The sequence below is a fragment of the Biomphalaria glabrata genome, chromosome 9 (genome assembly GCF_947242115.1).
Source record: "Biomphalaria glabrata chromosome 9, xgBioGlab47.1, whole genome shotgun sequence".
NCBI classification, from domain to species: domain Eukaryota; kingdom Metazoa; phylum Mollusca; class Gastropoda; family Planorbidae; genus Biomphalaria; species Biomphalaria glabrata.
In genome coordinates, this window is record NC_074719.1 from 40,734,429 (window position 1) to 40,757,148 (window position 22,720).

Genomic DNA, 22,720 nt, shown 5'->3' on the forward strand with positions numbered 1-22,720 from the left:
AAGATTAAAATGTATACTCCCCCTCAACAGCAGATACCAAGTACCTTTTAAGAGTGGGAAAGACGTGGGGAAGAAAGGTTTTTTAATTAAAGAAAGAGAGAGAGAGAGAGTGAGAGGGTGAGAGTGAAAGAGAGAGAGGGAGTGTGAGAGTGAGAGTGAGAGAGAGAGTGAGAGAGAGTGAGAGAGAGTGAGAGAGAGAGTGAGAGAGAGTGAGAGAGAGTGAGAGAGTGAAAGAGAGAGTGAGAGCGAGCAGGTACATGTCAGGCCACCGCCTGTATTGGGACAGGAAGCCCTACTGCTCGATTCCTTTCACTAGGAAATAGTTTCAGCCAGACGCTCGTCCCGAAAGGTGCTTCATGTTCACGACTTAAGGCAGTCATCAAATTAAAAAAAGGACGCGATTCGAACCCATGCTCAAAACAGCTCATTTTCTGAACCAACATCTCATGTTAACGTTAAGCTTTGAAAAGAAAAAAAAAACAAAACAAGAATATAGCAATTAAAATTTCCGCTGGCATCAATATATTTCATTTAAATCAATAATTATTTTAAGTCCTCGAACACAAAAAAATATATGAGCATTAGTGGCACGACTTGAAGTTAGTTCAGACTGCAATAAAGAAATCAAATGGCTTCTAATTTATTATTAATTCTCTAATTCCATTTATCCTTTCAGGATAAAGTCTTTTCTTTTATCCATCAGCCATCTCTCTGGGAACTAACAAGAAAAAAAAAATGTTTTCCCGTGTATTAGAAGAACGAATTGAAATGATTGGAGTAAAATGGAAAGCTATTAGTGCGATTGAAAACTTAGGCGGCAGACGCGGACAAAAAAAAAATGGCTGGCTGGCTCTGATAGGCAAGAGCTAACGTCTGCAAACAACAACAGCCGTCATAACATAATACATACATATAGACTAAGCATTGGCATCGTGGGTTTTAAGGTGACTAGGATAACCTATGTCTGTATTTGGAAAATGTGGGTGGGGGTGGGGGGTGAAACAGGAGAATTAGATTGGATAAAAGGGGAGGGAATAAAATAGCGCAAATGGCGCAGTGCAATTCCAGCGACACGTACTGGTATAACAGCGCTCTGGGCCAGCATATTATCATGTTTCTGCGTTTCAGACACTCTCTGGGGTCTGATTTGAATACCGGACACAGAACACGAGCACACGGTCAGGGGTTGAAAAGGGAGAGGGACTTCATCCCGTTTCCCCCCAAAAATTGGAAAAAAAGTAAAGTAGTAAAGTAACCCTTTCAGACTATGCGATCTATAGGGCTGATCATCTGTTTTTTTGTGGCCCACGGTTAACGAGGGTGTCATGTGGCCAGCACAACGACCAACCGCCTTTACTTTTCCACAACCAATGTCAGGTGCCCATTAGAGCTGGGTGGACTCAGAGGCGCCCAACTTAAGACTAAGAATTGGGCGGGAAGCTGTCTCCACAAACATCTGTCACTGGCAATGTCTGAAGCCTCCTCCCACCTGGTGTCCACTGTTCTGAGGTCCTCCATGAAAGTGTGGCGCCAAGTAATACGAGGACGTCCCTGTTTGCGCTTTCCTCGTATTGGCCTCCATGTCATCGCAACTCTTGGTATGCGTAGTTCATTTTGTCGGAGAACATGTCCCGCAAACCTCATGCAACGCTCTGTAACAAACTCTGTTCGACTCCCAGTTCGCAACCTCACTTAGTGTTCGACTCCCAGTTCGGCATAGGATTTCCTTGTTTGAGACCCGATCTGTGTAACTGACTCCCAAAATCCGCCTCAGCCATTTTTGTTGAGCCACATTTAATCTTTTCTCAATTTTGACAGAATTATAATATCAGTCTTCACCAGGATTCGAACCTCGGTTCGGAAGCCAAGCGCTTTACCCCTCAGCCACAATTTGGTAGTTTTTAAGATCAATGAAAATTTTAAAAGTCAAATATATAAATATTAAATATCCATTTAACTAGGACCTTATATTCTTAAGCACTTGCCGCTCTTATGGATACATCAGCTGTGAGGTGAAGGCGGAACTGCTGTGTGGGCGACATCGTTCCGACCCTAGCTAATACGTAGGCATACATTTCCATGAAGGATGCCAACTATATTCAAGTACAATATGCGCTGTATCCTGTTTTAATTGCGTATTTGGTAGAGCTGGTTAATCCACTTAATCAAGCTACACAAATCAATGAAGACAGCCTGATAGAGAAATGACTCCGTAACAAAGACTTCCCTAAATGAACGTTTTTTTAAAGCGTCAGACGAGCCGGAATCCATGGAGATATGAATTGTTCATTTAGGGTTAGGGTTGTTGTCTGTTGTATTTATGTGTATTTTTCTGTTGTGTTGTCTTTATATGAGAAACAACAAATTTCCGTAAGGATCAATAAAGCAGTCTTAGTCTTAGGAGTCAATTGAGCGAAGCCATTAACATAAAGTAAACAATCTCTCTCGTTGATGTTTGTTTGTTTTTTGAAAAATGTTTTATATGTTTCGGATGTTCCTTCAGAGTTGAAGATAACTACTTCCTAGTCCAAACCTCCCGCAGGACGACGGGGGATGGGAGCGGGCAGGGCTTGAACCCGGGACCATCGATGAATCTGAACGACAGTCCAGCGTGCAAACCGCACGACCAGGCAGCCATGATACACGAACACGATGACAAGTGACATTACATAACAAGTGACATTAATACGTATGACAAGTGACATTATTATAGAACAACACAAGAAAAAAAACAACAAGAAGGAAATGTCAAAGTTTTTTATGTTTATTGTTTCAAAAAATGCAATGAATTAATGAGAATAAAGATACAAAGTACTAACAAACAAACAAACATAGTATTATTATACTTGAGTAGATCTTAAGTTATTTTGAAATAGCCCTTTAAAAAGTACATGTATATACTTCAGTGGTGGCAGGGCATACATTTTCAATCTCTGTCACTTGCAACCTAATAAAGATTTGCACGGACCTCCTTTAGACTATTACTCTAGCTTCAACTTCGAGAATCTATAAAAGGAAAGCGAAAAGTGTACAAATTGTTTCAACCTTACAAGAGACTTGAACGTGGGTCTCTGGTAATGGCAGATATGTAAAAGAAGTGGAACCAGACCAATAACATCGTGGTTTTCAATTGTTGATCTGAAAATCTCTTATGCTTTACATGATCTATCTATATAACAGAAAAAAAACAAAACCGGCTAGCGTGTGTTTGTGTTTATATAAAATTTGCCTTAAACTGCTCGCTGACACCAAATATATATTTAAAAAAAAAAAGAAATAGCATATATGGATTCGAACCTGTGACGTCGTGTTAGCAACCCGAATGCGCCCCCTTCCGCCTACTGATCATAATACTGCTTTTTTTTTCCCTCTTGTCTTTGTGCCTTTCATCTCCGCCCCTTTATTTTCCCCGTGGTTTGGTACATACTGTTGTGGGTTTATCATCAACACCGAAGTATGTTATATATACACACAAACAAGATAACAAAGTGGTGAACATATATATGAATATATTGGAGGAATAGTCAAACCAAGATGTGTCCGACTTGACTCAATGTGTTAGGAAATATTCTATTTTCAGAGAGAAACATTTAAGAAGCCAGATCATATTGTGAGTCAATCAAGACGCCAGGACCATTCATAGGCCATTTGAAACTCCGATGCAACTCACGTGTGGTTTATAAAGATATGACAATACACAGGTCATTAAAGGACTAATCCTTGGTCATTTAAAATGCTGGATCGATTCATGAGTCTTTTGAGATGTTAACAAGGACTCTATATATTGTAATGTCACACAGTCAACATCTTTACTAAAGCCAGAATGCAATGTAACAGTAAAACTTTGGCATGATTTCAAAACTCATAGACATATATCGTTTATGATGTAAAACAAAACCATCCAAATGGATAATTAACTATTGGGAGCCTATGCATGAATGGTACTATACATATAAATATTTGAGAACTAAAGCAGATTGTCTTTTGAACAGCACATGTTTTAGACCTGCTATTTGTTCTAGTATGTGTAATTCATTAGTCTTATAGAAAGAATATATCATTTTAAAACATAGTCCTTTTAAAAGTAAACGGAGCTAAAAGAACGCAGTTAACAATCGTATGGTCTCCGACAAATTTCTTTAACAATAACAAAGTCAAAACTCAGGAGTGAAATCTATTTTTAGAGTGACACCTACTGGTATACAAGGGGAGAGTAATCTCTAAAAATAATCTGCAAAAAAGCCCTTTAAACAAAAAGGTCATTATTTTGAGACATTGCCCCGAGGGTTTTAATTTAAGAAATTTAATATCGAAAATATTTGAGCTATTCGGCAGATTTAATTTACTTATGAAATAGAACCGTGTAAATGGTTCATACAACTGGAATACAGCAAAGCAGTTTTAAGAAACATAAAAGAAAGAAAAACAAAAGATTACGTTGAAGAGTATAAATCTTCAAATCCCAAGACATTTGTCCAAGCATCCACATCTGATAAAAACGCCTGAACGAGCTGTTGATTTACAGATCTATTGGAATAAAATTTCTTGAAGCCACGACAACTATTTAGTTATTCTTGAGTCACAGACCCAGAAAGTAAAATTAAATTCTAAAAAAAAAAAAAAAAAAGTATACTTTAAAACAAAACAATGTCCTGCAGTCTGGGTTGAACAAACAAATAAAGTTTTTTTTTTTTTTTAAAAGGCCTTCCCCGATATCATCCATATCACATAGCCATCTCATTAAAAAAAACAACAACAAAAAAAAAAACTAGATCTAGTAATCTTTTCTTTGTGGCATTTTTTTCCGAACATTTTTTTTAGGAGATATACTCCAGTGGGGCGTCTTATAATGTATCAAATTTGTACATTTGACAATTTTACACTTAAAAAGTTGTTCTTTTCGTGCAATATCTTATCACGCGAAATGTGCTTGTAAAAAAACGTGTAAGCAGTTGTCCGAACGTGTCTCTCAAGAAAATCCAACAATGATACATACATGTTTAGCAAATGTCATTTATAGAGAGCAAAACAGCAAGATGTGAAGCTAACATTTACACCTTTTCAAAAGACAAGCAAAGCGTTTGTAGACTTACTTTTATTTCAGGAGCATGGGATAGAAGAATTTAGTCTGAACATCAACTTATACAGTTCAACGTGCTAGTGGGAGGAGCATAGGGCCCCAACCACAACACTGCACAGCTGAAATATGCGACATGAGTTTAGAGCCTGAACTATACATTTCAGTGTGTTACTGGGAGGAGCTTAGGACCTCAACCACACCCTTGCAAAGTTCAATGTGCTAGTGGGAGGAGTTTAGGGCCTGAACCTTAACACTATAAAATTTAGTGTGCTACTGGGAGGAGCTAAGAGCCTCAACCACACTCTTGCACAGTTCAATGTGCTAGTGGGAGGAGTTTAGGGCTGAACCTTAATACTATACAGTTTAGTGTGCTACTGAGAGGAGCTTAGGGCCTAAACCATACCCTTGCACAGTTCAATGTGCTACTGGGAAGAGCCTAGGGCCTCAACCACCACATCACACTTTTTTTTTTAAAAGTACCATCATGTCATGCGACTATTTAATAAAGTTGACATTAAAATTTCAGGACTAATACATATGTCATACATATACAAATTTCACATTTGTAAGAGATGAAAGCAATGTCAGTATGATTGTCAGGATTGAACAAAGACAATCCAGGCTATGGTGATACTCAGAACAATCTCCAATGACTGAAATGATTGTATTAAGTTACCAATGTACATACAGTTTTCAAGAAGAAACAAAAAGAGAAAAAAAATAGACACATGAAGAGAAATAGGATTTAAAAAAAAGTATGTACACATATAATACGCGTGAGTTGTGCAGGCCATGAACATTTGAATACTTGGCCTTCAGCAGGCTGGATTTGTACATGTCTATAAGATCCTGGGACCACACAAAGAGTTTTTGTTGTACCAAGAAGTCTGAAGAAGGTTTCGAGGGGGGGGGGCGTCTTGTGACTACAGAAGAGTTTCTAGGCGATTCTAATACAGCCTGGCTGATGTGTGGCAACGACAGTGGTGAAAATACACATGTCTGATGATGAAGGACCTTGCTGTCCATGATATATCAAAAACTGTGTTCACTTCGGGTCAAAATGGGCAACTCTACTGCAAAACTTTATAGAGCCATGGCGTTGTCAGAAGCAAAGCAAAGATGTCCAACACTTGAGTTTCATGGAAAATACATTATCTATAAAATGATGACAGTGAATGGCAATGTCCGAAGTGGTTCTCTTACATCAAGTCATAGTCCAAAGTGTTATCAAATAGCTTGACCACTAAGTTTCCATGGAAATCTCCAAAACCTTTTTGAATCTTAGCGCTCTTGTTGCTGGGAAATTCTCCAAATCATACACAGCAAATTTTTTTAGGAAATGTCAAGACTGCTTAGAATTTGCAATGCCCGCTGAATATTCTGAAGTCTTTTAACACCAGGCTAGATCCGTGAGTGTTTATGTGTCTTTAAGTTGCCATCAAGAACGATGCCAATCATTGGCCCAAGGATCAGGTAGAAGAGAAATGACGTCCATGTTCATCCACAAGTCATTGTGAAGAGTTTGAAATAAAAAACACAACGCAAGTCCAATGAAAAACTGCTATCAGTATGTTTCTGTTGCCGTCCGTTACGACATTTACCATAGGATGAAGCGTGTGACACAAACCCCGCACGTGGTAATATCCGCCTTCCGAGCCTGATGATATTTCCACACAGCTGAATGCCGCCCCCCCCCCCCTTTCCATTTCGAACATTGTACAATGTCCGTTGTAACATGTCCGTTGAAACAAGTCCGTGAGTGGATGAGAAGAAGACTAAAAAAAAAAAAAACAGACAGAAAGTTGACAGACTTGTATTCACTTCGAGCAAGCAGTGAGTCATTCATGTCAAGGGAAGATGTTAGGGGTCCTCCACAGGGAAGTCACTTTTGCTTTTCGTTTTTCCTTTTTCTGGGTTTCTTCTCAGCCTTCTCCGGGCCTAGTCAGCACACCTGAAATAGATCAGCAAAAAAAATATATATATTATAATTTTGTTACTACTTGCTATCTAACGAAGTCATAATTAGTTCATCTCATGCGTTCTTTTAATGACAATGAAAAAAAAAACAAAAAAAGTATATAGTTCTATAAAATTTGATCTTCCACAGCAGATATTAGAAAGACGAAGTTAAGTCGACACGCGAACTTTAAATAATATCAAGCAAAATACCCAAAAAATACTTTAACCATGTTACAAAGACAGTTTGTGTGAAAATACAAACTGAAAATCGGCCCCCGAAGTGGTCAACCCAGGCAGGTAAAAAGGCAGGTATCAATATTTTCAGAAAGAACATCAGAATTAAATTCTATCAGAATTAAATTCTATCAAAGACAAATGACAGAGAAGAATGGAGAAAGAATGTTGACAAATCTTGTGTGGTGCCCCAGCGGTCCAGCAGACCAAAGAATAGGTGAAAGTGAACGTGAAGTTAAATGTGAACCTGGCCTAACTGATGTCTTATAATGAATATCTAATTGATCTAATTGTTTTGTAAAGGGTCAATCTCTTTTTCAAATCGTCAAGAGAAGTATTACAGTAAAAAAAAAATAAATTCCCCTTTAGTTAAGTATTCTATTGTTATGGTATAGAACTGCAGTTCACGCAATAATATGAAAAACTACTTATTATTTCTTGTTTTAAATTATGTCCAACTTATATGCATAATAAATTGATTTTTGTCCCTTTAAAAAAAAGTAAACATTTTTTTTGTCTAAATGTAGTAGTTAGTATAACAGAACTTACATAACTTATCAATACATCTGTAAAAAAAAATTTTTTGACAAAATCTAAAACCATTTGCATAAATTTTTTCAATATATGGTGAATCCTGCATTTGTTTACTAAATAAACAGACTCCAGTGTTTGTTACTATTAACAGTGAATAGTTGTAAAAGTGGTGCGTTTTTATGAAAAAACTACTTGCATATGTGATTTAAAGAAATAGATTTTTCGCTTTCAGAAAAGAAAAAAGGTAGCCGTTGCATCAGAACTTTGAATAGACTAAAATATTATGATGTCGGATTTTTACTATCTTTTCTAGTTTACGAGATCTAAACGGGACGGACGGACATTCCACACAAAACAAATAGCGTCTTTTCCCGTTTCGGGGGCCGCTAAAAAGACAACAAAGCTTATATTAAGTTATCAATTAGTTTGTTATAAGTCTAAAAAGACAATCTATATTATGGAATAACTCCCAGCTTGTACCACCACTTCAGTCAAGTAATATTTCTTTCCCTTGGAAAGGGGACTGATTCAGTTTATGCCACCACTTTTTCAAGTACTATTTATTTCCCTTGTTTGAAATAACAAACAAAGAAATTCATAACCAATAGTTATTGAATTGGTTTTTATTGATTCTTGTGTTGTCAGGTCAAAAAAATAATAATTATGCTAAATTTCATCTTGATCCGAGAATGGGTGTCGGAGAATTAACGTACAAACTTTTGGCCAGACAGGCATTCAGACAGAGAGAGTGAGTAGATATAAGTTTTGTAACAATCTGCTTTGAATTTCTTATCACATAAGCCTCCGTTGCAAAGATATAACACTCTCCGTGATCTGGTTCTACAGATGTCTTCAGATCCTGTGTCCTGACAACAACAGAACTAATAAAAAAAAAAAACGTAGCCAATTTTCAGAAAGAAAGTAACTAAGACGGGGGCACTTTGAGGAAGTCATAAGCCAATGACGCCCAAACTACGGTCCGCGGGCTATGTCTAAGCCGTGACGTGGTGTAGTGCGGTCCACAAACTCCACAATCCATTACAAAATAGCAGAGGCTATGCATATATATATAGCGGTGGTGAGGTCCGTGAGATGAATACAGAAGATGCATATGGCCTTAAGGCCGGAAAAAAGGTGGGCACCTTTGCATCAGGAAATGAAGTGAATCCCGAGCTTAAAGCCACAGTACTTCTAGAATAAGCAAGAAAAGGATGGCTCAGGACAGGAATTGTCGGTCCTAAACCAAGCGTGTTGGGCTATAGGCCTAACAGTGTTTCCAAAACTGTGTTCCGCGGTACCCTAATGTTCCGCGAGGCCTGAATAGGTGTTCCACGAACTTTTGGAATAATTATTAGTAGGCCACCTAGTGAAGTAATCTCTCTTTAAAAAAAATAAAATAATTGTTCCGTTAACACAGGGCTGTAAGTAAGAAATGTAATTGTTTCGTTCACAAGTAGATCATTCTTTTTAATATTTAGCACACATAATTGAGTAGGTGATTTCTAACAACAAAAATAAATAAAAGAGATTTAAAAAAAAAAAAATACAAGTTAAAAAAAAGAATAACGAGGAAGAGGAAATCTAAAATTACTAATAGCTGTTCCAATTAGTGTTCATTTCTTGCTTTCTCTCTCTCTCTCTGTCTTCCAATTTTTTCATTTATTTCGATTCCAATACGTCAACTCTTTGTTACTTGTTAACGTCCAGGCTGCCAAATATGGGCATCAACTAGGAGCCTATCCAATTTACTTATTGTAACACTAGAAGGGGAGAGAAATGGCGGGGGGAAGAGGGGAAAAAAAAAAGGAAGGGGAGTTAACAAGAGTCGATAACTGCGCGCTATGGCCCAGACTGGAGTAATTGATTTGCCGCCATCTTTACAATATGCTGTAAATGCCAACTCCGATGGCAAAGAATCCTTACAATAATTAATTTAAAATACACAGGGAAATGGAAGGAATCGATTTTAATCAAATGGTTTTGAATTGCAGTTTAAAAAAAAAAACAACGAATAGGGTTAGATCTTTCAGCGTTCAGGTCTTTGATAGTTTTTGTGTGCTGATTAAACCTTTATATATGTTGATGGATTATAGCTGTATATGTGCAATATTCATAGATTTGAAAACAAAAAAAGAGAGAAAGGAAACCTATATATTTATGTTCACTATATATTTGGAAATCCAATCGCTATATGACCAAAAAAAAAAAAAAGACTAAATATTAATTGTTCACATTTTTATTTTAGCTAGTGCTATAAAGCTAGTGATTCTTTCATTTTGTCAAGATGATTCATAAGCAAGCGAAATAAGATGTGAACACGGTCTTGTCAAAATAATGTCACATATCGGCTACAAACATTGTTTACTTACAGTTATATACCAAACATATACAAAAACACGGTTTGGTTAGCGTACAATGCCAGACTAGACGACAGTCTTGTTAAGTTAAGATATCATGTCAAATATAGAATTATTTTTTTGTTTACTAGCTTACATCAACCCACTCTTGTCTTATCTGTCTTGTAAAATGTTCGTACACGTTATTTCTTCCCACACCCAATCTCAGATCAAGCTGAAATTTTGCACAATTATTTCTTTTACCTGACAGTACAAAAACATATAGGGGAAAAAAGCACGATTAGTTAATTAACTATTTGAAATTATTTTTTTTATTTGGTATATTGAACAATGGAAAGAAATTGTACTCCACTGAATTGGTGGTATAAGCTAAATTAGTCACATTTGTAGGTCGCCGATCTACATTGAAAGAAACAATATCTAGCTATACAATCGTCTCCAGTCATAATTATCTCACTAGCAGAGTGGTTTGCATGTCTGCCCGAGAAAGCTTGAGCACAAGTTCGAATTCAGTTTGAACACCAAGACGTAAAGGAAAGATCAGAACACCAAGACGTAAAGGAAAGATCACTCTTTTATTTCTACAAGTCGGAGTGTGTTACCCCAAGTAACTTAAGTGGCGAAAAAAAAAGGTGTGAGAACAATTAGTATTCACCCGTCACTATATAGCAGGGCCGGACATAACCATTGTGACCGAGAAATCATGGAAAGATCACTCTTTTATTTCTGCAAGTCGGACTAGAGTTACCCAATGTAGCTTTAGTTTAGAGTCTGCCAAATTTAATAGTTAAAAAAAAAAACAACTGTTTACAATTTCCTATTACCTTTTATTTTTTTCCTTTTTCGGCTATTTCTTTATATTTAGAGTTAATGAGTAAGTTTGTCTTGCTAAATTAAGTATTTTGGTGTAATAAGTTTTTTCCTAGAAAGAATAATTCCTAATTTAAATATCATACTATTTATTCATCTTTACATTATCATTTCTCGTACATACATCAGGTCTATAATAAGAAGATGATTTTACACATTTACTCTATCAACAGTATGCGCGCACGCGCGTTTGTATGAGAGATTCGTATCTATTTAGTTATCTTTCAATCTTTTCCCATATATATATATATGTATCAGTCAGCTTGGCCATTCACTATCCATACATTTTACCCCACCCCCCTCATCTCCTCCTCTCCACTTCTAATTCCTAGGATATAGTGAGAGGGCAAGGGAGAGAAGCAGGCACGCGAAGGGCCGTTACTAGCGAAATGTAACGACGCCGAGAAATTAGCAGTATGAGAGCAATTCTCGTTTAGTTTGATTTAATAATATTTGATGAATTGGCCGCTGGCGGTGTTGTGAATTCATTTAGCTCTAGCCAAATGATGAATTGGCCAGGAGTTGATGTAATAAGGAAATGGAGTGTTAGTTCGACTCTTGTTTTTTTTTTCTTCTTCCTCCCTGTCTTATTTTTTTTTAACCATTTTTTTTCCTTCTTTCATTTTTGGCCAATCTCGCCCAAGTTTCCCTGGCAAAGATCGTAATCAAGGGAATTAAACATTTGCCGGTTTGATAGATGGATGGGTCGATGTTTAATATTAACTGTATCGAAACTTTACGTCATAGGACGAGCTTCTTACTAGTGTCTTATTTATTTTGTATTCCTATAGAAGTGCTGACAATAATATAAGTATTAAGTACAAGATAAACTATAGATTCCACTTAGCTGAATGTTCGCTTTAAAACAATAAGATTAGAGAGAAAAACACTATAGAAGGGGATTCCACTTAGCTGAATGTTCGCTTTAAAACAATAAGATTAGACAGAAAAACACTATAGAAGGGGATTCCACTTAGCTGAATGTTCGCTTTAAAACAATAAGATTAGACAGAAAAACACTATAGAAGGGGATTCCACTTAGCTGAATGTTCGCTTTAAAACAATAAGATTAGACAGAAAAACAAGTTGTAGTTTAAAATCTGTCGATTAAAAAAAAAAAAAGAAAATACTTTAAATATTTGTAGGGCCGGGAGGAGGGTGGGGGGAGATATTTGTAATATTAAGTGTGCTTGGTTAAAGTGAAAAGCGAAAAATCAAGAAACAGAGATCAGAGTCGAATCAAGACCAGAGTCGAATCAAGACCAGAGTCGAATCATGACCAGAGTCGAATCAAGAGTTAAGCGATGTTGCAATAGTCAAAGGTAGAAGAATATGGCGTCCATGTATAGAACATCCAATGAAGAAACATCATGTGGAAGCAAGCATATCAGTGATTAAACATCCCCGAAGCAACTCTCGAGCTGTTGTAAAATAAAGGCTACAAGGCTGATCTCAAAATAAGCATCAATGTACATTGCAATGTCTTAATAGAAAAATTAAACCTTCCCGCTTGTCCAAAACTCTGTGCATATTTGATGTATATCGCTGAGAAAAAAAATTACTAGCTCGTTGGTCACACAGGAAAAAAAACTAGTTTGATCGTTATAATTTTTCAACGTAAAAAGATATATAAAAATATATTTAAATTTGGCTAAAGGTACTAGGTCTAGATCTAGATCCAAGTTTGGTTTTGAAAGGATTATCGCGTTCGGAATTTTCGAATGTAAGGCATTATCGATTCAAAAGTTTAAAAAATTATTGTTCAAGAAAATATTGCGCCTCTTTTAAGTCTCGATCTTAAAGCCTATCATGGGAATATTATAAATAGTAGTAGATCTATACATTCACTTAACTAGGATTCTTTCGGGAGGACGGGGCAAAGTAAACAAAAAAATGTTCCATTTTTTTTTAATTTAACTTTCATTAGTTATTAAGAAGAAAAAATGGCTCAATAATTTGTATAAAGGAGTTATTATCTTTTTAAAAAAGTATTTTTTTAAAGTTTTTCTTGTTTGGTGACAGTAGACTTTATTTGAAACGTATACTTTGATAGTGCATGTGTACTTTTACAGTAACTCAGTTAAATGATGTATCTTGATCACAATACACTAGTTTATTCTACTTGAGGGAATAATTCCAAGTCGTTCTCGGCATCACGAAAATCTCCATCCTCGTCTCTATGGACTGTACGTCATAAATCTCTAGGCGTCTGTATGAATTACGTCATTAATTATAGAGGAGGAGAATTGGAGGTTACAGATTACTACCAAATATATACTAAAAACATATTTATTGCGTCATCAAAATGCACAAGGTCGCATTAAGAAAGTATACAGAATGGCAGTCAATCGAAAATTGTTTTAGAAAGAAGTGATTCCCCTCATGCTTTGTTGTTTCCAAGCCACGTATAACCACGCAGTGTTAACTATTTGAAATGTTAGGACTTGAAAAAAAAAAAAGTTGAACAGGTCAATATATTCAAAACGAGGATGTGACGTAACTCTTACATTCGTCCCCAACAAGGGAAGCAATCCAATTAAAAGAAAAAGCACTCAGTTGATGAAAGATCTAAAGATCTATATACAAATGAACTGTGCTGTGCTCCTGTTTATCTTTGCGTTATCTCCCCCCCCCACCCCACCCCAATACCCACTTCAGTCAACAGCTCGTCTGAAGTCTTATTCCTATTACAGGGGACAAAGACGCACCAAAAGATGATCTGATCTGATTAGACCTTTCAATGTGCCTTCATTCTGCGAGGAGCGTTGGGCAGGAGGGAAGGAGAAAAAACAACAACACAAAAACAACCCACTCAATTATTTCTTGCTCTGTCTTTAAACAACACTAATTATGACCTCTATTTGAACTTCAAAAAAAAAAAAAAAAGTCTGCCCAATAACAAACAAATTACATAAACAACAATCTTAATTATGCTCTGAGAATGTGCGTGAGCGAGAGAGAGCACGTCAGTTGCTGGATCACTCTATCTCTTAACAAGTAGAATATTTAAACAAAAAAAAACTTTTAAAAAGCTGATCTAATTGGAAGAACTCCACATTTACACACACACACACACACACGTATGTACATACTACGACATTTATTTGCCTTTTTATATATTAAACTCAATTAATTCATTGCCACTATTAAATTTACTAATTGGTAAATTTTTATTACTGATTCGTGTTTTGTTAGGGACAATGAATTAATGTGAAAAGTTTCAACTTGATCCGAGAATGGGAAGTTTAGTACCAGACAGAAAAACTAATCTTAGTAATAAACAAAAAAAGATGACATCGCATGGTATTAGTTTAGTTCACTGTCTCTTTCCGAGGAATCCAGTTCTTGTTATTGTATCATCGTATCCTTTTATAGTGTCTAAAGCTGCACATGCTTCAATTTAACGGAGGAAGGGGAGATATATTAAGAGAAACTACTCAGATATAGTTTTCTATATTGTTTCCATTTTGTGTAAATATTTATTTTTATTTCCGGGTAAACCCAATCCTTATAATAAAGTCAGCCTGTCAGACCTTGCACTCTATAGGGCAGATGATGTTGAGGTCATCTGTTTCTTTGGCTAGACGTGAGCGAGCCAGCACAACGACCAACCGCCTTTTACTTTCCCCAGCTCAAGTCAGGTACCCAAATTAGTGTTGGATGGATTCAGGGGCGCCCTGAACATCCCGAAATTCACCAGGATTCGAAGTCAGTATCCGAGGTTCAGAAGCCAACGCTTAACCACTCAGCCACCGCGCCCCAATCCTAATAATACAACGTTAATGTCATTTGGGTGGATATCACATCTGAGTCAAATTGACGTGGCTTGAGTTTGAGTGCTAGAGAGATGCTGCGCTTTATAAACTGAAATTATATGAGTTAAATGTAAAACCTTATTACCAAAGGGCTATGAGGGGAAAAAACAAAACAAAACAAAACAATAGCAGCCAATAGCAATGCCATTTCTAATGATATTAAACATGTTCTCACCGGCGTTGATCTGTGACAGTCAGACATACAGGGGAACAGGATGAAAAATTGAACACTGGGAAAATCCTGTTGATTTGCGCAAAAAAGGCTAAAAGGAATGGGGAAAATCCCATTATTTCACACCAGAAACTATTTTTAAGCCGATTTGTGGTCCGGTGCCGTTACTGGGACTTTCCGCATTACATCTCAAATCTATACGTGAGAAGGTAAGCGAGGGCTGGACTTTGAGCCTGGGAGACACGTGTAAAACAAGATAAACCAACAGATGATGAACTCAATTATCTTTCAAAGACATTGTCAAAATGGTTCTCTTTATTTTTTCAGTTTTTTAGTTTCAGCTTCTGTAACCAATGGCAACAGTAAATAAAAAGAAAAAAAAACACAGGAAGTTCGTGCATACTGTGTGACTTCTGGGTATCAACCTAATTTAAACTGTCTAAAGAAGGCGGCAGGTCATTAAGAAAGAAGTTATTTAATTTTTTTTTTCATGAGACGACGCCCCCCCCCCCCCTTCTCTCCTGTTTTACCTCTATTCTTCCATCTCCACGAGTCCTCCCCTAGAAAGCAGATCGTGTCCGGACATAGGAAAAGAAAAACGAAGTGGGTGGACAGCAGACCCCCCCCCCCCCCAGTTAAACACACACAAGCAAGGCCAGCACGGGCCGATTCAATATTTATCATCTCCCCCCCCCCACACCCCCCCCCCCCCCATTTCTTTTTTTCTTCATTCCACAGACTCAATTATAACTCCCAATTAAAAGGGGAACTCATTCCTTGTATGTTTGCTCAAGGAGGCGGGGCTACCCGAGGAGGATATTACAACAAAAAGAGGCAGGGGAAGAAGTTTCTATAAAGAGGAACGGAGGTATAGAAAAGCGGGCGAAGAGTGAGAAAATAGACTGTTTAATTTAAGTACGTGCTAGAACCTTTTCTTTTCCTCCCCTCCTCCTCCTCCCTTTTATTATCTAAAAACAAGCAGTCGGAAATAGATGAAGGTTTAATTTAATTTGAAATACTTGATTTTCCCGGTATCCTTGTTTTTATTCTACCACCTCGACCGGATGCAATTAGTTGTAGCTCCCCACCCCACCCCCCGGTTTGGTAAACTTAATTAGGAACTAAATATTTATTTCAGAATTAATTAATTTGTTCACAATAATAATCTTTGATTTAATGGAGAGTGCTGTGTGTGATTGGTCCGTCCCTGATCCACACGATAGAGAGCAATTAAAATGGGCCACGTGGTTTTCATATTGCGGTCACTAGTTGAAAGACTCGCAGGGCGCCGATGATCGTCTTGGGGTTTCTGAACCCTTTCATGTCTGTGTGTGTGGGTTTTAAACCATTACATCAGAGGTCGGATACTTCGACTGGTTATCTTAACCAGTTGAAAGGCTTTTGGGTTTCTTATGATTGTTTATAATGTAAGGTTTATAATGTAAATTTCTGGGTTTCTTGTGTTGTTTATAATGTAAGTTTCTGGGTTTCTTGTGGTTGTTTATAATGTAAGTTTCTGGGTTTCTAGTGGTTGTTTATAATGTAAGTTTCTGGGTTTCTTGTGGTTGTTTATAATGTAAGTTTCTGGGTTTCTTGTGGTTGTTTATAATGTAAGTTTCTGGGTTTCTTGTGGTTGTTTATAATGTAAGTTACTGGGTTTCTTGAGGTTGTTTATAATGTAAGTTTCTGGGTTTGTTGTGGTTGTTTATAATGTAAGTTTCTGGGTTTCTTGTGGTTGTTAATAATGTAAATTTCTGAAATTCTTGTGGCTGTTCAAAAGTCAAATTTCTGGGTTTCTTGTGATTGTTGATAATGTAAGTTTCTGGGTTTCTTGTGGTTGTTTCTAGTTATTTGATGGTGTTCGTGGTCAACGGACTTTCACGAGTGTTTGTTTTTGTGTTTAATTATTGGTCAACGGACTTTCACGAGTGTTTGTTTTTGTGTTTAATTATTTAATTTTCCATCTGATATAATTATTTGATCTATAAACGTTACATATTTAATATCAGCTCTAAATAATCTATTGAATAATAATATAAAAATGCACAATAAATATTTGCGAAATAAAAGATTGACCTCAGAGTGGATAATGCGGAGCTAGTTAACACTACCGATGAAAATATTTTGATTGGGGGGGGGGGGGGGGGTGAATCTTGATGGTTATATTTCTGTCTGTAGTCGACCTTATAAATGATTTATATTTTTAGACATCAGCTCTTTTGGTTTACCGAACTGAAGTGTGGTGCCAACTCAGAGTTAGAAGGTTACAATTTAAAATTGCATAGTATGGTGCCAACTCAGAGTTGGAAGGCGACAATTTAAAATTGCAGACTTAAAATAATGACTTTTTGTGTGTGTGTTAATAATTTCTCTTACAAACACATATTTTCTAAAACTTTTGAAGGCTTGTACAATTCTGAGAATCCCTGAATTTTATGCTGCGGGAAAAAGTCGCTCTTGTGCGCACTAATTCAAAATCAACACAATTAAACGTTGAAGACGATTGGTTGCAAGCACGTTGCCAGGTTTAATTGATCATTAAGAGCAGCTGATAGATCTGGTGAGAGCACACATTAGCAGACGAGAAGCTGGGCCCACATCGTGTGTGTTGACATAGACAAGCTTGTCCTTTGAATAATAAAACATCTGCAGGGGTTATTCTTTCTTTGGTTTCATTATAAAGTCCGCTTTCAGCAGACACCTATAGCTCTATCGGTAGGACTGTTTATTTGTAAGTGTATCTAACAATCTGTCAGCCTTGCTAATTCATCTAATTCATTACTAATTCATTCAGATTTTTTTTTTTTGGTTTAAATGCCTGTATATAAAAAAGTTCCATGTTTATTTTTATCATTGCCTCGTTTCTTCTCTCAATCTAGATCAGGGGTTTCTCAACCTGTGGGTCGCGACACCCTGGGGGGGTCGATTGACGATTAGCCAGGGGTCGCCTAAGAACATCAGAAATATGGATTGTTTTTTTGTCTTTTCTTCTATTGCTGTATGTGTGTGTGTAATGGGGGGGGGGGGGGTCGCGGCAGAGTGGGGGGATTGTAAAAAGGGTGTCGCCGAGCATAAAAAGGTTTGAGAACCGCTGATCTAGATAGATGTAGGACTAACAATAATAAATCTGAGCAATTAGAAACTATTTTTTACCATTTTTTAATGCAATTTTTATGCTGTTAGCTTTCTCAATAGGCTATGATCCTATCACTTGTCTGGGACCAGTTTGGGAAAAAGGATTTTAAGGGGGGTGATGAGAAAAAAGGGGGTTTCTGGGGAATGTTTGCCGTGATTTTAAAAAAAAATACCAAAGTTGTAGGACTTGAATTCGAACTCAAGCCCACCTCAAGAGGGACTAATTCAACTTATACCCACCACATTTGTCAAGAACAATTTTCTTTCCCTTGTTTCGATAACAAAGAAAAATAATTAGTTTTCCAATAGTTTAATTAACTAATTGTTATTTTTTTAATTGATTCTTTCTTGTTTGATCCGATATTGGATGTGGGAGAAATGGACGTGTACAAACTTTTTTATTAGACATACAGACGGGACAGACAGAGTTGATATAAGCTTTGTAAAAAACGGGCAGCAAAATAGTCGCAAGCTCAAATACTGCTGAAGTTTTTTCTTTTCATTATCATTATTATTAAGCAATCACAATCTAGTGTTTTTATATGGCGAAAAGGGGGGGGGGGGGCGTGTTTGTTTGATACGATACTCAAACGCTTGGCACAGGATATGTTTTCTGTGATACGAGGGGCTCCGGAATCCTTTCATCCTCTGCTTCTCGCACACCTAACAGCGTTTCTGCCCATACCTCACCCTTTCACATGGGCACGCCTTCAGACACGAACAGGCCGGGCCATCAGGCCATGTTTTAAGTTTTGACCGTCCTTTCTGTTTTTCTGATTCATTACAAACTAATTTTAAATACAATCACAAAACCCGATTGACTTTTTTTTTTCTTCACTCTCCCCCCCCCCCTTTCCTTAGACAGTAAAAAGCTTTTTAATCCTACCGCTCTCCTCTATCCCCCCTTTTTTTTTTTTATTCTCAAAGATGCATTTAAAAAAAAATATACATATCGTAAAATCGGCTTTTAGAAAATTTTCCATAAAATAAAAAAAAAAAGGTGATTTTGAGATATCAAGCCAGCAGATGGCGCCACATTTCAAACAATGTGTATCGATACCTTTGAAAAAAAAAAACAGAGAGCGCATGTTTGTGTTTAAACATAATTGGACATAAGAGGGGGCCCGCATCGTTTCCCTTCACTAACCCAGAATGGCCCAGTTTAACTCAAGAGGTGACGAGAGAGAGAGAGAGAGAGAGAGTAAAGCAGCAGCTAGGGCGGGCGGGATCGATACGCCCGGGCAGTGATAGATTGAGTATTGCTAATTACCAGCGCTCGGTTGCACAATGTAATTAACTAGAGGAAGTGGGACAAGAGAATGGTTTGGTAGGGATTACAGCCGATAGATCGCTATCCTTACAAGCGGACAATCAGTTTTTGCCTTTCCACTGTCGCATGTACGCTCCCTCTATAGGCAAGGAGGTTTAGCGCGCCAAACAAAAAGTAAAAAAATTCACCGGCAAAACATTTAACCCCGCCTACTTAATCTCGATAAAAACAATTTTTGTTTTAGAGAGTATACTGCTCCACTAGTAGCCATACGCTAGGTGGACTATATTGACAGTAGCAGACAACAGAGTAAAGTGTGGAGATGATCGGGGCGAGAGGTGGCTTTTGAAAAAGTGCACGCTAAGGCAATAGCAGATGCACGCGCGTTTTGAGTCCCCGTTTCCCCCCCCCCCCCCCCTAAGTGTTTGAGGAAGCTCTGAAGTTAATTAAGAAACATTTTTTCTTTATCTGTCTTTTCTTTCCCGATGCTCTTCCATCAGTCCGTCTCGCACGCAATCTCTATCTAAAACCGCCCCCCCCCCCCCACACACTCCCAGGCTACTGGTGCTGCCGCCATGATGACACAATCCCACGTCAATTATCGCACAATAATGGAAAAATTTTGACAAAGACTACCACAAACAACATCCAATCTTTTTTTTTTTTTTTTTGGGGGGGGGGGGTGGGGGGGGGGAATCAGTAAAGGACAAGGGCGGAAGGAAACGCCTCCCCCCCCCCCTATGAGCATTGATGGAAGGGGAGGTTATACGGGGGGGCGGAAGAAACGAAAGGGAGAATGAAAACCGATAGCGCTTACCCCACTCCGCTTCCCTGAGATATGCCAATTTCGCCATATGTCAATTTTTTTTTTTTTTTATGTAGAGAAAAAGGGGCCCTAGCAATTTCAATTGCTTTTTCGCGTCACTGCTACTCTACTAAAAAGGATAACACCCCATATTGATAAAAATAAAGAGAGAGAGAGAGAGAAAGAGAGAGAGGCATTGTTAGTAAAAAATGAAAATAAAAAAATGACCAAATATTGGATAAAAAATCAGTCGTTAAAAAAAAAGAATATTTTGGCCGACTTTCCTAACGTTCATCAAGCATCTGGCCAGTTTTTTTTTTCTCCCCCTTAATTTAAAACAACTGCACCCAGGTCATTGTTTGCCAATGGTAAAAAAAAAACGCAGACGTGAAACCCCCATCTCTTCTGTTCATAAAACTGAATTGGAGGGAAAGAAAAAAAAAAAAAGACCTGGGACGTACAGCGTGGATATAGAGCCATAAAAAATAGATGTGACGATACAAGGGGGAAAGAAACTCGCAGACAAGGAAAAGCTTATCTTTAATTAGGAAGAAAATGAAAAAGAGAGAAAATGGAAGCGTTTCCAAATAGGATATTTTTTTTTTTTTTTGAAAGAAGGAAAGTTTCGGAAGAGAGAGAGAGGGAAGAGAAAGGAAACATAAAGACAGGAGTCCTTAAACTAAGGGGGAGGGGGGGGGGGGTAAAAAAAAAGGGGGGAGGGAGGGAGAGAATCTGAAGCATTTTTTAAAGTGGCCGAATTATAGAGTGCTTAGATTGTTGTAGGGAATTTCAATTAGCGAGAATAATTTAGTTGTCATCGCGCTCGGGTTGAAGAGTGTATCGATACCCTCGTGTCAAGCGATTACAATCTCAAGGACTAGCAGGACATGCCAGAAATCATTACACCATTGTCAAAAATTAATCGGGGGGGGGGGGGGGGGGGGGAGAGTTTCGCGAAAAGGGATCTAGGGGTGGGGGAGGACTTAAGTAAAAATGATACTACTCATATATTAAGCCCTGGATTAATAAGGTAGAGTAAACCAGATATGAAGAATATGTGTCAGGGGTTATTGCATTTCTTTTTTTTCTTCTTAATATTATGTATATATATATATATATATATATATATAATATATATATATATATATATATATATATATATATATATATATATATATATATATATATATATATAACTTAGTCAATACGCAGTAAGATTATTTTAAATAGATCATAAATAAGGAAAATGTATATATAATAGTACAGTTTCTAGACAGCTAAGCAGATAATTAGATGGATATGTAGGTATTTGGATGGGACTGTCAAATAAAAAACACACAGACGGACAGATAGATAGATAGATAGACTGAAAGCCTTTAACTCATAAAAATCCCGAGAAGTTCTGACCAGTTTCTCTCATTGGATTGTAGAAGGCATATTGGATATCTTCTGCCGAAAAAATAATTTTTTCCGTGAGGGCAGCTCGAGGACATAGCAATCTCGCTTTTGATTCAAGAGTAAACCTGTTTTTATAATAAAAATTGAAGCAATATAGAGGGGTGAGAGTGAGAAACGAGAGAGAGGGTCGGAAACCACAGATCCCGTACAAGTACAGGATAGTAACGAGCAGAAACTAGCACTAGAAAAAAAAGCATACTTTTAAAAAACAAAGCTTATCTAAGGGAAAGAAACCGCTTATTACTGCCATTTTTATCTGAAAAATTACAGGATTTTATCTCCATTTTATGATAATATAAAAACAAAAATTAATTAATTAGTACTTAATGATTAATTGGCCAATCCCTGGATTGATTCGTGTATTGTCAATAGACTATGAATAATTTTTGCAGAATTTTCAACTTGATCCGAGAAGGGGAAATGGGAGAAAAAAAAAACATGTTCAAACCCAGACAGACAGACATACAGAGTGCATTAATATAAGCTTTGCAAAAAAGTATATGGACGAGGAAGAGAGAGAGAGAGAGAGAGAAAGAAAGAAAAAAGAGAGAGCGAGAGAGTAGGCAAAATGGAAAATGAGACGAATAAGGACCGACAGAGAGAGAAAAGGTCCGTTGGAAAAAGGTTTTTCCATTAGCCCTGAGAGCTTGTCCGTTTCTTTGTTCGAGCCAAATGAGGCTATTAAAAAAACGGGATCTTCACGCAATTACGAAAACGAAAATCATTTTACGAGAGAAGAAGAAAAAAAATGTAAACGCGTTTTTGCAGAGTTTTTCTTGGCTGGCTCGCCCCCTCTGCTTATCACCCCCCCCCCCTTTTTTCATTTCCCCATGCTTGCCTTTGTTTCATTTTTTTTTTTTTGACAGGCTGGATTTTGATCCTAATCTCTTCAGCTACAGATGTTTTGAATTACAATTTTTATCATGTGCATCTTAGATGATTGTATTGATTGGACACAAAGAAATAACTAAAGGACAGAATTTAAATGAATCCAAAATGAGCTGAATCGTGATTTTACATCTTCATAAATC

General features: G+C 37.2%; 1 protein-coding gene across 2 annotated transcripts in view; it reads right to left on the reverse strand.

Annotated features, from left to right (window-relative positions):
• Positions 1–2,748: 2,748 nt before the first annotated feature.
• Positions 2,749–22,720, reverse strand: part of LOC106071104 (LIM domain transcription factor LMO4-like) — an 86,768-nt gene continuing 66,796 nt past the window's right edge. For both annotated transcript variants that reach the window (XM_056041498.1, XM_056041499.1), the window contains one exon: positions 2,749–7,031. In XM_056041498.1, coding sequence (XP_055897473.1) covers positions 7,023–7,031 — 9 coding nt within the window. In that variant the 3' untranslated portion in view covers positions 2,749–7,022. The remainder of the gene's footprint in view (positions 7,032–22,720) is intronic.